At 37.4% G+C, this 15,590-nt stretch overlaps 1 protein-coding gene across 1 annotated transcript in view; it reads right to left on the bottom strand.

Moving 5' to 3' along the window:
- The window catches only part of PIAS1 (protein inhibitor of activated STAT 1), a 153,127-nt gene that overhangs the window by 114,406 nt on the left and 23,131 nt on the right, over window positions 1–15,590 (bottom strand). Inside the window, exon 2 of the mRNA XM_017851081.1 lies at window positions 3,029–3,473. Coding sequence (XP_017706570.1) covers window positions 3,029–3,473 — 445 coding nt within the window. The remainder of the gene's footprint in view (window positions 1–3,028; window positions 3,474–15,590) is intronic.

Below are 15,590 nucleotides of genomic sequence, written 5' to 3' on the forward strand. Positions count from 1 at the left end.
CTAAAATTTCTTTTAAATCTGGTGCCTTAAGACCAACAACAGAGGGGAAAAAATTGAAAAAGGTTAAATGTGCCTGTCCCATTCTGGACCTCAGTGGAAATAGTTTGTGTCAAACCTAGCCAGCTGGGTGTTCGAAACATGTTCTTAAAATTTGGATTTTGGCCGGGTGGCGTGGCTTCAAGAGGCGTAATCCCAGCACTTTTGGGAAGCCGAGATGGGCGGATCACGAGGTCAGGAGATCGGAGACTATCCCTGGCTAACACGGTGAAACCGTCTTCTACCTAAAAACTACAAAAAACTAGCTGGTGCGACGTGCGGCGCCTGTAGTCCAGCTTACTTTGGGAGGCTGAGGCAGGAGAATGGCGTGAACCCGGGACGGCTTGCGCCAGTGAAGCTGAGATCCCGGCCCACACACTCCAGCTGGGTTGACAGAGCGAGACTCGTTCTCAAAAAAAAAAAAAAAAAAAAAAAAAAAAAAACTTGATTTTAAATGTATGTATTGTTAAAAAAGGAAAGAGAATGCTGGAAAGGCTATAATTTTCAGAAAACAATGGTTTTTTCTAAAAAACCATTTTAAAACAAATAACTACTGAAAAATATAATCAGTTTAGGAAACTAAGGTTCTGTGACAAATGTAGCCACTTCATTTACTGAAGTACAGAAAAAGTCTTAATAATGTTAAAGAACCTATAAAAACAGAGCCTTAAAATATACTCATTCTAAACCCTGAAGACTAATTACATAAAATCTTTTTTCAATAAGTATTTTTCACATTCACTAAGCATTCCCCTGCAACAAATATTTATTGAGCCAATAAACTTCCACAGATTACTTTCTGGTGAGATCTTTTTATGCATATTCAAATCGGTTTGTTTTTAATTCTATAACAATGAGATACTGAAAATCTATTTACATATCACTAAGCAATTCTACACCACCTATTCATTTGGTGACTTTCTATGAATACATATCACAAACAGCAGATTTATTCATGGAAACTGGCATTCAAATCAAATTATACTTCAAATATAGTCAATTATTGTTATTGTGACAGTTATGTTCTATAAAATCACCACAAACACTGAATTTGTGAATATGTAATTGCTGCTACTAGGGGAAGTATAAGGTTAGGTTCCTGCAAGACCCTGGTCACAACGTTTTCATCAACTGATCAATATATAACACATATGTACACATACATATATGTACACATACAGACCATATATAGAGATACAGATAGATACAGATATGGCCTTTAATTTAAAATGGGAGATATATATATATATATATCAGACAGACAAGAAAAGATGCTTATGATATATTATTAAGGGAAAAAAGGAAAGTTAAACAATACTATATATATGATTCCTTCTGTAAAAAACAAGAAACAATTTGCTTATACTATATATGCATACACACTAAACAGCTAACAAGGAAGGAACTTTGGCAATTCCATTTTTTACAATGAGCATGTGTCAGTTTTATAAGCATACAGTAGATTCTCAAAAAATGTTTTCTTATTATGGCCACTTAAAAAATGAAATAATGTGATACAAAACTCATGTTGTTTCAAATGACTCCTATAATCTTCATGTATTCAGGTAAATTCTGCTAAATATAATTAAGAACAAACACCTCATATTTCAAAGACAGAATTTCAGTAAAACATTTTCAAAATGTTCTCAAAAATTCACAAAAAATGTTCTCAACACTTGCCAATCCCCTAAACTGAAACATTCAATGATTTGCAACAGGGATTCAGAAGTTTTCACTATATGGGTAAATATTTTGCGCTTTGCAGGCACACATGGTCTCTGTACATATTCTTTGTTTTTCTTTTTTTTTTTAATAACTCTTTAGGAATATTTTTCAGATTTCTTAGCTCAGAACCACACAAAAACAGGCCACAGACTGGATTTAGCTTGCTAGCCATAGTATTCCAACAAACCAGCATTTAGAAGTCTGATATTTTAAATATATTACACCAAAGGCATCAGAGGTCACAACAGTTGAGTTTTATTCTACATTAAGTAAATAAGGTAGCATTATAGCAATTAAAATTACAAGTTGATTAATATATTGAATTCTATATGCTAGACTACAAATCAAATGATAGAACAACAGAGCAAAATAAATTTCAAGCATTTATATTATATAACTGTAATCAAGAGTGTGCATGTGCATGCTTGTAAAGCATGCACTTCTCCGCTTGAAAAAAATCAGCTGAAATTTAACTACCATACACATCAAAGCTCAAGTCTCCTTTTATGATCATTATAACCATTCACTCATTTAAATAATCTAAACTAGTAAGTGATTTGTTTTAGAGATCATCAATCCCTGAAAATTAAGAACTAATCAGAGACTTGTAGTGACTTATTTGGTTTTAATTTTCTAATTTATAAGAGATATTATAGAATATTAATCAATTGCCGGGCACAGTGGCTCAAGCCTGTAATCCCAGCACTTTGGGAGGCCGAGAAGACGGCGGGATTCACGAGGCAGGCAGATCGAGACTATCCTGGCTAACACCAGTGGAAAACCCCATCTTACTAAAAAAAATACAAAAAAACAGGCCGGGACGAGGGGTGGCGGGGCGCCTGTAGTCCCAGCTACTTGGGGAGGCTGAGGGGCAGGTAGAAATTGGCGTGAACCCAGGGAGGCAGAGTTTGCAGTGAGCCGAGAATCCGGGCCAACTGCACTCCCAGCCTGGGGACCGAGCGAACTCCGCTCAAAAAAAAAAAAAAAAAAAAAAAAGAATATTAATCCATTTCCTCGTTAAAAAGTTTATATTCTTGAAACTTTTAATATTTACTGTGTCAATAACCATCAATATACTACCTTTTTTCCTCTGAAAGATAGCTTTTATACGTTTGATTTTATCTAAACTTTAAAGATCTTCATTATTATCCAGCTGTTACTATCAAATGAAAATTTCATTATGAATAATAAACTGGGTCAAAGTAAAAGTCTAAAATGAAAATTCATCCTGCAAAAGTAACCAAATACCATCATACAATAATCTTACCTAGACTGGTGGGTTTTATCAGTTCATCCAGTAAATCATAAAATGGTAATTTTTGAAGTTTTATATCCGGATGGACTGGGTGAAGAGCTGACGTAAGATGAGGGAGTTCCAGTTCATGTTTAGGTCCCAGAAGAGAAACAGGGAGTAATGGCGATGATGCAGGGTGACCATCGTAAGTGAGTTGTGGAATGGTAGATGGAGACAAAGTTGCTGGCATAGGACTTGAATGTACGTTGGGGATGGACAAGTCTGCAGGCGTCATGATTTTCTGCGGGAACCGCCGCCTATAGAGTTCCTTAATTTTCATTTGTACAGCAGGACTACAGCCAGCCTTTAGCAAATGCAGGGCTTTTGTGAGAAGTTCGTGTTTGCGTCCGTGCTTGTTCCTCCCAGCGTAGCCCAACAGTACTTGGAGTTCAGAAACTCTAAGGCTCATAACCATTTGCTTAGAGGAAAAACAAAATATAAAACATTAGTATTCCAATAATATAATTTACACTATTAAATGACGCTTTATTATAACCCCCTTCCTATGGTTTACTTAAGTAAATAAATGCCAGTTCACTTATAATCCTAATTATTTCAAACTTCAAATTTAATCATTTAACATAAGTAACCAAAGAAATTTAAAATTAATATTCATAAATTCATTGACTTCTACCCTTGGTTATAAGAAATATAGGATAAACTATACACCAGGGAAAACCACACCTCACTTTATTCCACTGTTTTGATGAAACTGTCAGGTATTTATCAAGCACTTATTGAGTCTCCAGGAGAATGTCGAATGCTATGTAGATGGTAAAACATAATGATGTGCCCTCAAGAATATTTTGTTTTCTTGGGGAAAAATTGTAAGTATATATGAAACAACAAACAGTCCACCTCAAACACCAGATGTAGGCAGGGTATCAATAGCTATTATCAAGTGTTACATTCTATACTAACTCTGGAATTTGTAGACTTAAGTTATACCTTTTTTGACCAATTATATATCAGATATTCTATTTGATATTTTCATATGGAATGTCATAATCTTTACAACTCCCCAAGGCATTATCCTGCCTGATTTACATATGAGGAGACAAGTTCAGAAAGGTTAGATAATTTATAAAGCCATAAAGCTACTAAGGAGTACTCAGGATTCAAACCCAGATATGTCTGATTCTAAAGCCCATGCTCTTTCCACTACACCATTAGGAAAAAGACAGAGCTGGACTCATATTACTGACTCTCACTTAACTTGCATGGCCAAGTTAGAAGTCCAGCAATCCAATTCATATGCCATAAATGTATGAGGCTGCAGTAAAGAAATCTATTTAACTTTGTTTACCTGTGTTCACAAACTTATTTGGTCACTGCTTCTCCTTTTTCCCCACCTACTAATAGGAAATGCCCATCTAATACCAATCCTCCCATTTCAAAGTGGTGGAAAATGGAATCCAAAGAGAAGAAATCACTTACCCAAGATCACAGAGCTATTAGCAGAATCCTAAAAGACTGCATCACCACTGACAGGGAGTATTAGGATAAAAAGACACATGTAAGCTTACCATTTGCTCTCTATTTCCCCAACTGATTCCTTCACCTCATACCAAATACACAAAAGCTATGCTGCTTTCCCTAACTCACCACCACTCACGATGATGACACCAGCCAATTCTTTGCAAGTGGCAAAAACATTAAGCAAAAAATAAAATACTGAGGAGAAAAGTATATAAAGAGCTTTATAAGCAACATAGCTGGTTAATCAAAGAAATACAAGTCCTTCCTCTACTTCTCTGGCTTGGAAAACTCTTTCCTCAGGGGTCAGCTTTTGTTAGCCTTTGCCCATTAGACCTGGTAGGATGATTTTTACTCTATTTTTTTTTTTTTTTTTTGAGACGGAGTCTTGCTCTGCCGCCCAGGCTGGAGTGCAGTGGCCGGATCTCAGCTCACTGCAAGCTCCGCCTCCCGGGTTTACGCCATTCTCCTGTCTCAGCCTCCCGAGTAGCTGGGACTACAGGCGCCCGCCTCGTCGCCCGGCTAGTTTTTTGTATTTTTAGTAGAGACGGGGTTTCACCGTATTAGCCAGGATGGTCTCGATCTCCTGACCTCATGATCCGCCCGTCTCGGCCTCCCAAAGTGCTGGGATTACAGGCTTGAGCCACCGCGCCCGGCCTTTACTCTATTTTTAATGGCCACTTTTCGTATCTGTATTTTAGCATTTATCTTGCTTTACTGTAATTTTCTGTTTACACAAGTGATTCTCTAACCAACCCAGGGTTCTCCATGGTACACAACCACATTACCCTCAGCTTCTAAGACTAGGGCCTTATAGTGGAAACTCTTCAAACGCTTGCACAATGAATGAATGAATGAATGAATGAATGAATGAACAAACAAATGAACAAACAAGAAAGGAGACCAGAAGAAAGGGTGGGAGGTAGCATCTAGAGTGATAACTTATCTAAATGAATGCTCAAATTCATGTTCTGTAGAGGCATGCAAAGATATAATGTAAACCTTAAAAACAAATTCTACCTAAATCTTAGAAATGTTTCTCTTTTTAGATGTTATCAAAGATTGTAAATAATTACTAACTATAATATCAGCAGGATATCAATTTCTCCCTACTCACCAAAAGAGTACAAAATACTTCTAAAGACTTTTATTATTTAAAAAGGAACAGGGACTTCAAACAGAAATGTACTATTAATAAGTAAACTGCTTTTAAATAAATAACATGAAACTTCAAGGATTAGAGGTTAAAAATAAATTTAAGTTGGCATGGGTCAAATGTACTGCATTTTACAGGAAAAAAAAGTATAAATTTTAAAGAGAACTATTTCAACTCCATTATCCTAAATCAAAAACAAACAAGCAAAACTCAGTGACCACTGTAAACTCTGCATTGATGGCAGCTTTTGACTTTATTCTACAGGTATGAAGATTTAGACGCAATGCAGATATATTATTTTCCTATTTTTGTAGAAGAGTATGTTGACATTTCTCATAAAATCTCTTGCTTGATCCAAAAAAAGTTTATGACACAACAATAAACTTGAGAGCCCTCAATTACATTTTTTGTCTCTCTCTGAAACCAAGAATAGCAGCAGCAATAACAATACTTGGTACATAGTAGGTACTCAAATAGTAGCTGCGATCAGCAAGCCAAGCTTTTTAGTTTTGTTTGTTAAGAGACAAGATCTTGCTATGTTGCCCAGACTGTTCTCAAACATCTAGGCTCAAGTGATCTTGCCTCGGCCTCCTGAGTAACTGGGTGTTTTTGGTTTTTTTTACAGGATTCATCATCAATTGTCATAATTATCAGGCAGGTACTGTTCTTGTTTATCAGGTGGGAAAATAAGACTTAGGTTAAGAAACTTGTTGAATGTCATGCAACTGGTTCTACTCCAACTGTGCTTTCTTTCACGCTATAATATGCTGACTTTAGAGGACACGAACCACATGCCTTTTAACTGGAAAACAGAAAAACCTATTTGAAGATTAATTTATTTAACTCAATCTCCATTTCAAGCTTCAACATTTTGGCTTTTAAAAACAGGTGATTAAGATAAGAAAAGAATGTGTGTGGATTCAAATTAACCATTGCAACCTATAATCAGGTATTATGAAAAATCAGGTGGTATCTATTGCTATTATTGGAACAGCTGTTGCACACTCTTAAGGACTGTGATAAGCATGCAGTATTTTTTAAAATGAAATAAAAGAAGGGGGCGGGAAACACTGAAGCATCTTTCAACAGAAAAACTGCAAAGAAGCATAAAGCAGTCAATTCACAATGAAAAGTGTTGACAACACTGAGGAAAACTAAACACTAATACATTTGAGATGTTGAAATGAAATATATTTTAATCTGCATTTATTTAAGGTGTTTAAAAATCTCCATTTGTTAGCACTATAACAAAATGAATATTTACAAGTAAGGATTACATCAACCACTAGTACCATTAGAAATCATTACTTCCTCAGCAATTTCATAGCATTCCGCTGACTCTACGTCCGCAATTGATAGAGTTCTCAGAATCCTAGGGGATTTAGAATGCCGCAGAATGGTATATATTTTGAACACAAGAGCATTCTGTAAGGAGCAACCTCTTAAAACTAATTTTTTTAATCTGACAGACATGAACACAATTTAAAAAACCAAAAAGTTGTACCAAAACAACAGCAGTTCCTTCCCCCTTTTACATACCCCACAATTTTCAAATCCCTAAGGCAACCACTTTCAAATCTTTTTAGCTAGTTCTTCTGGCATTTTTTCCTCTATATTCTATGTAGTAGGTCTATGCAGCTGTTTAATTTTTTCTTTGAGGACTTTACTGACTTCCTATTATAAAATACAATGGTGAGGCCGGGCGCGGTGCTCAAGCTGAATGCCCAGCACTTGGAGGCCGAGACGGGCGGATCCGAGGTCAGGAGATCGAGACCAATCCTGGCTAACACGGTTAAAACCCCGTCTCTCTAAAAATAAAAAACTACTCAGGCGAGGTGGACGGGCCGCCTGTAGCCCCAGCTACTCGAAGGCTGAGGCAGGAAATGGCGTGAACCCGGGAGGCGGAGCTTGAAGTGAGCTGAGACTGGCCACTGCACTCCAGTCCGGCGACAGAGCGAGACTCGCCTAAAAAAAAAACAAAAAAAAAAACAAAATACAATGGTTTAGTTCTGTTACATCTCCTCTCCTTCATCTTTCTATCATAATTTTTGGTTGAATCAATTGTCAGTACTTACATTATTACTATGGCTGTAAATAATATTCACAGCTGAGTCAAAAGTACATCATGATTACTCTTCCTTTTCTGTATAACTTTCCTTTCCTTACAGTTAATAATTACACCATTTTTCCATTTGCTTAGGTTTCTAGGTACCTACTGCTAATTCATCTGCAAACAGCTAAAAGTATTAACTTTCTTCTCAATATATTCAAATATATCAGGTAAATCAGTTTTAATTTATTTCCTGTAGCCCTCCACCGTGTTCCAATATGGACTGTAGGCTCTCCAGGCCTGGTGCACAATTATGATCATGGAATTTCCCTTTAGCTTATCCCGGGAATTCCCTTGTCTCTCTTTTATACCGGATCCCATTTCCTTATCCCACTACTTCCCCTTTCTCGGTTTTCTCTTTTTTTGTGGGGTATTTCCTCCAGCAGCTTTCTGAGAAGGGGGCACGATGTTTTTATTCCTTGCATTGTATTTTTAAAATCTTCATTTACCCTTACTACTGACTTTGGCTCAGTACACAGTTCTGGGCAGGAAATCATGTTCTGTCAATATTTTGAAGGCCTTTCCTTATTGTTTTCTGGCTTCCAGTGTTAAGAAGCCTAGTACCAATCTGACCCATAATCCTTCATAGTCAACTATATATGCCCATCTGGAATCATAGCAGCTTGTCTTAACGTGTTCTGAAATTTTACAATGTTGTGCCTTGGGGTTGGTCTTTTCTTTTTTTTAACTGCATAAACTGATAACTGTTGAGTCTTTTAAACTTAGAGATGTATGTCTTTCAGTTCTGGGAAGTTTTCTTACAATAATCTTCCTTCCATGTCTTTGCATTCTCTTTTTTTTTTTTTTTTTTTGAGACGGAGTCTCGCTCTGTCGCCCAGGCTGGAGTGCAGTGGCCAGATCTCAGCTCACTGCAAGCTCCGCCTCCCGGGTTCATGCCATTCTCCTGCCTCAGCCTCCCGAGTAGCTGGGACTACAGGCGCCCACCACCTCGCCCGGCTAATTTTTTGTATTTTAGTAGAGACGGGGTTTCACCGTGTTAGCCAGGATGGTCTCGATCTCCTGACCTCGTGATCCGCCCGTCTCGGCCTCCCAAAGTGCTGGGATTACAGGCTTGAGCCAGTGCACCCGGCCCTTGCATTCTCTTTCTTATATACTTATTATTCAGACACTGGTCTTCCTAGACTGATTATCTAATTTTCCTTTACTCTGTTTTCTTTTTCCTTGTGCATTTTTACATCTCTTGTCTATTAGCTCTATCTTCTGGGATTTTCCTCAATTTTATCTCCTAACACATTAAATTTTAATTTCCATGAACTCTTATTTTCTTTATGTTTCTCTTTTCTTTTTCCTCTACATTGTGTTATTTTTCTTTTTTGAGAATATAAATTGGGTGTTGATGTTGTTTTCTTCTTCTCCCTACATTGGTCTCTGTCTTTCGTGCCGGAAGCTTTCCTTAAATGAGAGGCAACCTTGGGCTGTGCATACATATTTAAGAGTAAGACACTAAAAGATGATTGGAAAATCTATGTGAGTGAGCAGACCAGGGTACTTCATCTAGAATAACTGGGCAATAACCTGGCTATTTTGTTTGGATTCCCTTTGCTTCCTTTTGTCTGATCACTTCTGACAGAGAGGAACAATCCAATCTCCTGCTTTGGTGGCATAAGGCTGGCTTCTAGTGTTCTAAGAGCAGAGTAGTGGGGAATGGGAAGTCCTCACCATTCAAGACAATAACATTTTACTCAATCCCTTTTTCAGATATGTAAAACTTTGCAAAAACACACATACATATGTGTGCAAACTCTGTCCCAACTACACAGAGGCAGGGGCCATGTTTTGAGAAAGATAAATACAATAATACTCAAAAAACGTCAACAAGCAAACAGGCTTTTGCAACTGAACAGAAAGTGCTGGTTTTATTGTATCATTAGCTGTGACCTTCCATTATTGAAGGTTATGTCTACACTGTGGATAAGAATTAGGTACTTCTTGTTGAACAACATAATTACTCTTGTTCACACATCCCACTGCAGTGGTTTATGGGATTAGTCATAAAGCAGACTCTATATTATGAGTCTTTATCTGGTATCAATTTATAATGAATTGTAAACCAGAATGAATTCTGAAGACAGACAAAATAGGCATTTAATAATGTCATAATATTTCATTTATACTTTTGCCTTTTATCCACAAAAGCAAATGAATAATCACAAATTCTGTAACTGCACACATTAAATCTTGCACACAACAACAAAAGTATTTTATTATTTTCAAAGTCAGATTATTCATTTAATGGGACTTACTTTTGGATGACTACTAAATCTTCTCATTAGAAATTCTTAATAAGCAGCTATTAGCAATCTGTCAACAATGCCTCATTCAAGCAGAAAACCTAGTTAGACAGTTTCTATTCAAAGCAGCAAATCAGGTTGGTTACATACGTCTCCATAATCTTGTTTCACCTAATTTCTCATCTTTTATTTATTTCACAGCATAAGATAACTGGAAAATGACCTGTAGTGCCTACTCCTCTAGTTAATTTATCTTCCACCTCTCCAGGTCCATCTTATTGGCTGCACTGAGGTCCCACAAAGTGACAAAATATTGCAATTATACATAGAGATTCCATTCTCCTTTAAACAAAGTATAAACACTGTTGAAATGGTGCACCATGGCTTCAATTTTTGTTAGATAATTTAAACATCATCCTTATTTATGTACTACCACATTTCATGAAACTTCTATCCTTAAAACAGCTCCTTCTGGACGATAACCTGAACAACAACAACAACAACAACAAAAACATTAAAAAATATAGGCTCACGCCTGTAATCCCAGCACTTTGGGAGGCCAAGGCGGGCAGATCACTTGAGGTCAGGAGTTCGAGACCAGCCTGAGCAACATGGTGAAACCCTCTCTCTACTAAAAATACAAAATTAGCCGGGCATGGTGGCACATGCCTGTTAATACCAGCTACTTGGGAGGCTGAGGCAGGAGAATCGCTTGAGCCCAGGAGGTGGAGGTTGCAGTGAGCTGAGATCGCACCACTGTATGCCAGCCTGGGCAACAAGAGAAAAACTCTGTCTCAAAAACAAAACAAAACAAAAAAACAAACAAAAAACAAATCCAACTCAGAACATTGTAACATTGGAGTACAATATTTTCCTAAAAGAAAAGTTTAGGCCAGGTGTGGTGACTCACACCTGTAATCCCAGCACTGTAGGAGGCTGAGGCAGGAGGATCACTTGAGCCCAGGAGTTTGAGACCAGCCTGGGCAACACAGCAAGACCTCATCTCTACTAAAAAAAAAAAAATCNCTGGGCAACAAGAGAAAAACTCTGTCTCAAAAACAAAACAAAACAAAAAAACAAACAAAAAACAAATCCAACTCAGAACATTGTAACATTGGAGTACAATATTTTTCCTAAAAAGAAAAAGTTTAGGCCAGGTGTGGTGACTCACACCTGTAATCCCAGCACTGTAGGAGGCTGAGGCAGGAGGATCACTTGAGCCCAGGAGTTTGAGACCAGCCTGGGCAACACAGCAAGACCTCATCTCTACTAAAAAAAAAAAAAAAAAAAAAAAAAATTAGCCAGGCCCATTGGTGGCACACACCTACAGACCCAGCAATTCAGGAGGCTGAAGCAGCAGGATCCCTTGAGCCCAGGAGTTCGAGGCTGTGGTAAGCTGTGATCATACCACTGAACTCCAGTCTAGGCAATAGAGTGAGACACTGTCTCAAAAAGAAAAAAGGAAAAAAAAAATTTTAAGGGCTTAGTTTAATTTTAAAATTTAGAGTGTAAATTCCTAACACATTGCCAAACTTCTTACGCAGAGGTGGGAAAATATGGCTCTTATTTAAGAAAAAGGCTGCTCTGCACACAGATGTTCAATAAATGCTTTTTGGATCCACGCACAGGCCCTAAATGAGTATGTATAGGAAGAGAAGAAAGGAACAACGAACACATAGAAATAAACTAGTCTTCAGAAACACGCGTAATCATCATATTAATTCAATTCCCAAAGGTTACTGAATACCTAACATATGCTGAGTAAATGTACAATACAATATAATGGTACTGGCATATACAGAATTTGGATTCTGGTACTGACATGGCCACTAATTTACCAAATTACAATCTTACAGGTTCTGCTTTCTCACTTCAAAAAAAAAAAAAAAATGAGGGATTAACTAGAGGTTCTCAAGGTTCCTTAAAATTTCAGAATTCAATTTGTAACTGTATTAAATGAAATTTTCTTCTCATTCTTCTATTCCTCTATAGTTGAAGAAATACAATCCATACAGTTAGTGAAATCTTTCTATATTAGCAATGTTTTCAACCATAACTTTTAGTGTCATTTACATGAGTTGATAGAGTAAAAATGACAAAACATAATATATATTAAATACTTATAATGTACCAGTAACATACTAATTATAGTATGCATGATTATCTTATTTAATCCTCACATGAACCCACAAAACAGAGTATTATTATTCTCACTGTATAGATAAGAAAACTGACATTACATCTAAAATCACACAGTAAATACGTGATGGAGATAGGGCTCAAATCTGACCTGACTCCAGAGCTCACAACTAACTAATACAACGTCTTATCACAAGCTCAGCCAGGGCTGAGTATATATTACACTGAGACAGGGACAGGAAACGAGTGACGGGGGCACTAAATGACAGTCAAGGAATTTATACAGTATAATGTGAGCAGGCAGTGGAATACATGCATATTTTAGAGGCAGTAAAGATGTAACTGAAATAGTGCTTAAGGAAGTTACTGAAGTAACCACCAATAGGATGGCTGAAATAAGAAAAAAAGTAAGAAATAAACCTTCTAGCTAAAAGATATGGCAACGAGCAGGATTTATCTACATGTAAGGTAAGAAGGAACTGTGCAGTGGAAATATAGTAGACAGGACCAAGAAATACTGCAAAGAGACACTACAGGCCATGTTCAATATTCTACAAAGAGGTAAGTCTTTTAAAAATTAGACTGTACTTGATCATGAGAACAGTATCATTCACTTTTCAAATAAAATCTAGAATTTAAAAATACTAAGTAGGGCTTTAAGAAGTTTTAAGTCTATTAAATTCTAAAAGATGATTATTCTTTCCTAACTGTCCCCTTACCAAAACAAACAAAACACTGCATTTGCAATTAGATGATCTAAGTTTCAGATAAGACAAAAGGCAATGAAAGAAACAGTATACCCTATCTGAGAGAAAGCTGAAAAGCCTAAAAGAAGAAACATGTATTAACAAAACAAAAAGTGAGAAGAATGCATCCTCTAAACTAAACAGTCTAAATTACAGCTTCAGTCTGGGTCCTAGAACAGAGATTAAGGAAAAGTCCTAGAGGGATGGTACAGAACTATTTCAGAGTAACAGTTGTAACCTACTGACCATAACAGAGCTAGCAAGTAGTGGAGCTCAGACTCAAAAGGCAAATGCCAATGGTCACACAATGCTACACAGTAATAACAACTAGAGACACTGTCAGATAGTATGAAAATGTTTTTGGAAATAACAGTAACAGAGTATCATAAATAGAACTCAAAGATCTTCTTCTTGTCTAAAACTCCATCTAATATATGAAGTTTTACTCCAACTTTCTTGACTGACGGTCTCCCAGCCTCTGCTATAACACTTCTAAGAGTTTACAACCTTTAAAAGCTGCCCCATTAGTGAAAGGCTCTAGGAATTGAAAGTTCCCTTTAAAGTCTGCCCAATGGTTCTAAAATTTCATTCTCTTGGTATACCAGAATCGACTCCTAAAATGCTTAAAATGTGTTAAAAGGACTCCTTTCCTTCAACTAGCTAGACCTCTTCCCACTCCTGATCCTTCTCAAGCATTCTGCAGTTCATAGTACTCAGAAGTGAATGAAATAATCTAGATATGGTGTGACTGGTCCCAAATACAGCAGTATTACTATCCCTCTTAATATGAACATATTTTTACCAATATAACCTAAAAAGTCATTCACATTTTAGGTTTGTTTTATTTGGACAAGAGGGGATGTATGATATGTGTTATTCTTTCGTTTCAGCAGGGAGGGGGCTGCATCCACATCATCCTGTTGCTTATGTCAACTAAAACCGTTATTCTATCTTTTTCACATAAACGGCTACAGTATAAAGTCAAACCACCTTATCCTCGAATACAATTTTTGTTAATTTAAAAGCAGAACTTAACGTTTCATGCCATTAAACTTCATGTTTTTCAGCTCTTCATTCCAGCCTTTCAAATCCCTTTTGAAAAACTGTTTCCTATACCCCTCTATCGTACAATTATTACAAAATGTGGCATATCATTGATTTTCCAGTTTATGTCCTCCCATAGACTTTGAGTTTTTCAAGGATAAATACTCATCTCCATAACCCCTATGCAAGTATAGTTAATGACACCAAGTAAGTGCCCAACAGATGATATGAATTCCTCTTCATCACCTTAATACCCCCTTTCCAGTTCTGTGCCATATATAAAATCTGAGAATTGTGACCTTAAATATTCACCCAAGTCATCCTTAAGAACTTGGAATATGACAGTGTCAACTCTCTAGGGCCCTGAGCATATCATAAGAGATTCTCCTCCAAGTAAGAATAAAATTTAAGGCTACAAAAAAGATTATTCAATATTTGCGATTAAGATGTCTCTTTTCTTAAGGATTCCCTTTTCTCCTAGGATTCCCCAATCTTTTTTGCTGTTGTTCTTTGTTTTTTTGAGACAGAGTCTCACTCTGTCGCCCAGGCTGGAGTGCAACGGCGCGATCTCAGCAACCTGTGCCTCCTGGGTTCAAGCGATTCTCCTGCCTCAGCCTCCCAAGTAGCTGGGACTACAGGTGCATGTCACCACGCCCAGCTAATTTTTTGTATTTTTAGTAGAGACAGGGTTTCACTGTGTTAGCCAGGATGGTCTCGATCTCCTGACCTCATGATCCACCCACCTCGGCCTCCCAAAGTGCTGGGATTACAGTTGTAAGCCATCGCACCCAGCCTGATTCCCCTATCTTAAGGTAAAAATAAACATCTTGCAGAGGGCACAAGAAAATTAAGGTTATCATATTTCAGTCCTGAATGATAAGTTTTAGACAGAAACAAGTTTTTAAAAAGATGTACACAAAAGTTCTAAAAGTCCTAGGTGGCCAGGCATGGTGGCTCACACCTGTAATCTCAACACTTTGGGAGGCCACGGCGGGCAGATCACCTGAGGCCAGGAGTTCAAGACCAGTCTGGCCAAAATGGTGAAACCCTGTCTCCACTAAAAACATAAAAATTAACCAGGCATGGTGGTGGGCGCCTGTAATCCCAGCTACTCGGGAGACTGAGGCAGGAAAATCACTTGAACGCCGGGGGGCTGAGGTTGTAGTGAGCAGAGATCGCACCACTGCACTCCAGCCTGCACGACAGAGAAAAACTCTGTCTAAAAAAAAAAAAAAAAAAAAAAAGCCCTAGGAATGATTCCTTACAGAGAAATATTAAAAAGAAAAAAACAGGTTACAGCAAAAAGTTATTCAAGTCTTGCAATGACAGCTTGCCTAAATATTTTTTAAAATTCCATCAGAAGCCTATTAATGATAGCAACCCTTTCTTTTCTACACAGAATGGAACACTTTCACTTAATTATTCTACTAGTTACAGAAAAGAGAAACAATTTCACAACAAAAGCATCCTTTAGTCTATGTAAAGTAAAACTGCTAACTTTCCATAAAACTTAGAGATCACTGGCCGGGCGCGGTGGCTCAAGCCTGTAATCCCAGCACTTTGGGAGGCCGAGAGGGGCAGATCACGAGGTCAGGAGATCGAGACTATCCTG

Source organism: Rhinopithecus bieti, unplaced genomic scaffold (assembly GCF_001698545.2).
Source record: "Rhinopithecus bieti isolate Rb0 unplaced genomic scaffold, ASM169854v2 scaffold_31548, whole genome shotgun sequence".
NCBI lineage: Eukaryota > Metazoa > Chordata > Mammalia > Primates > Cercopithecidae > Rhinopithecus > Rhinopithecus bieti.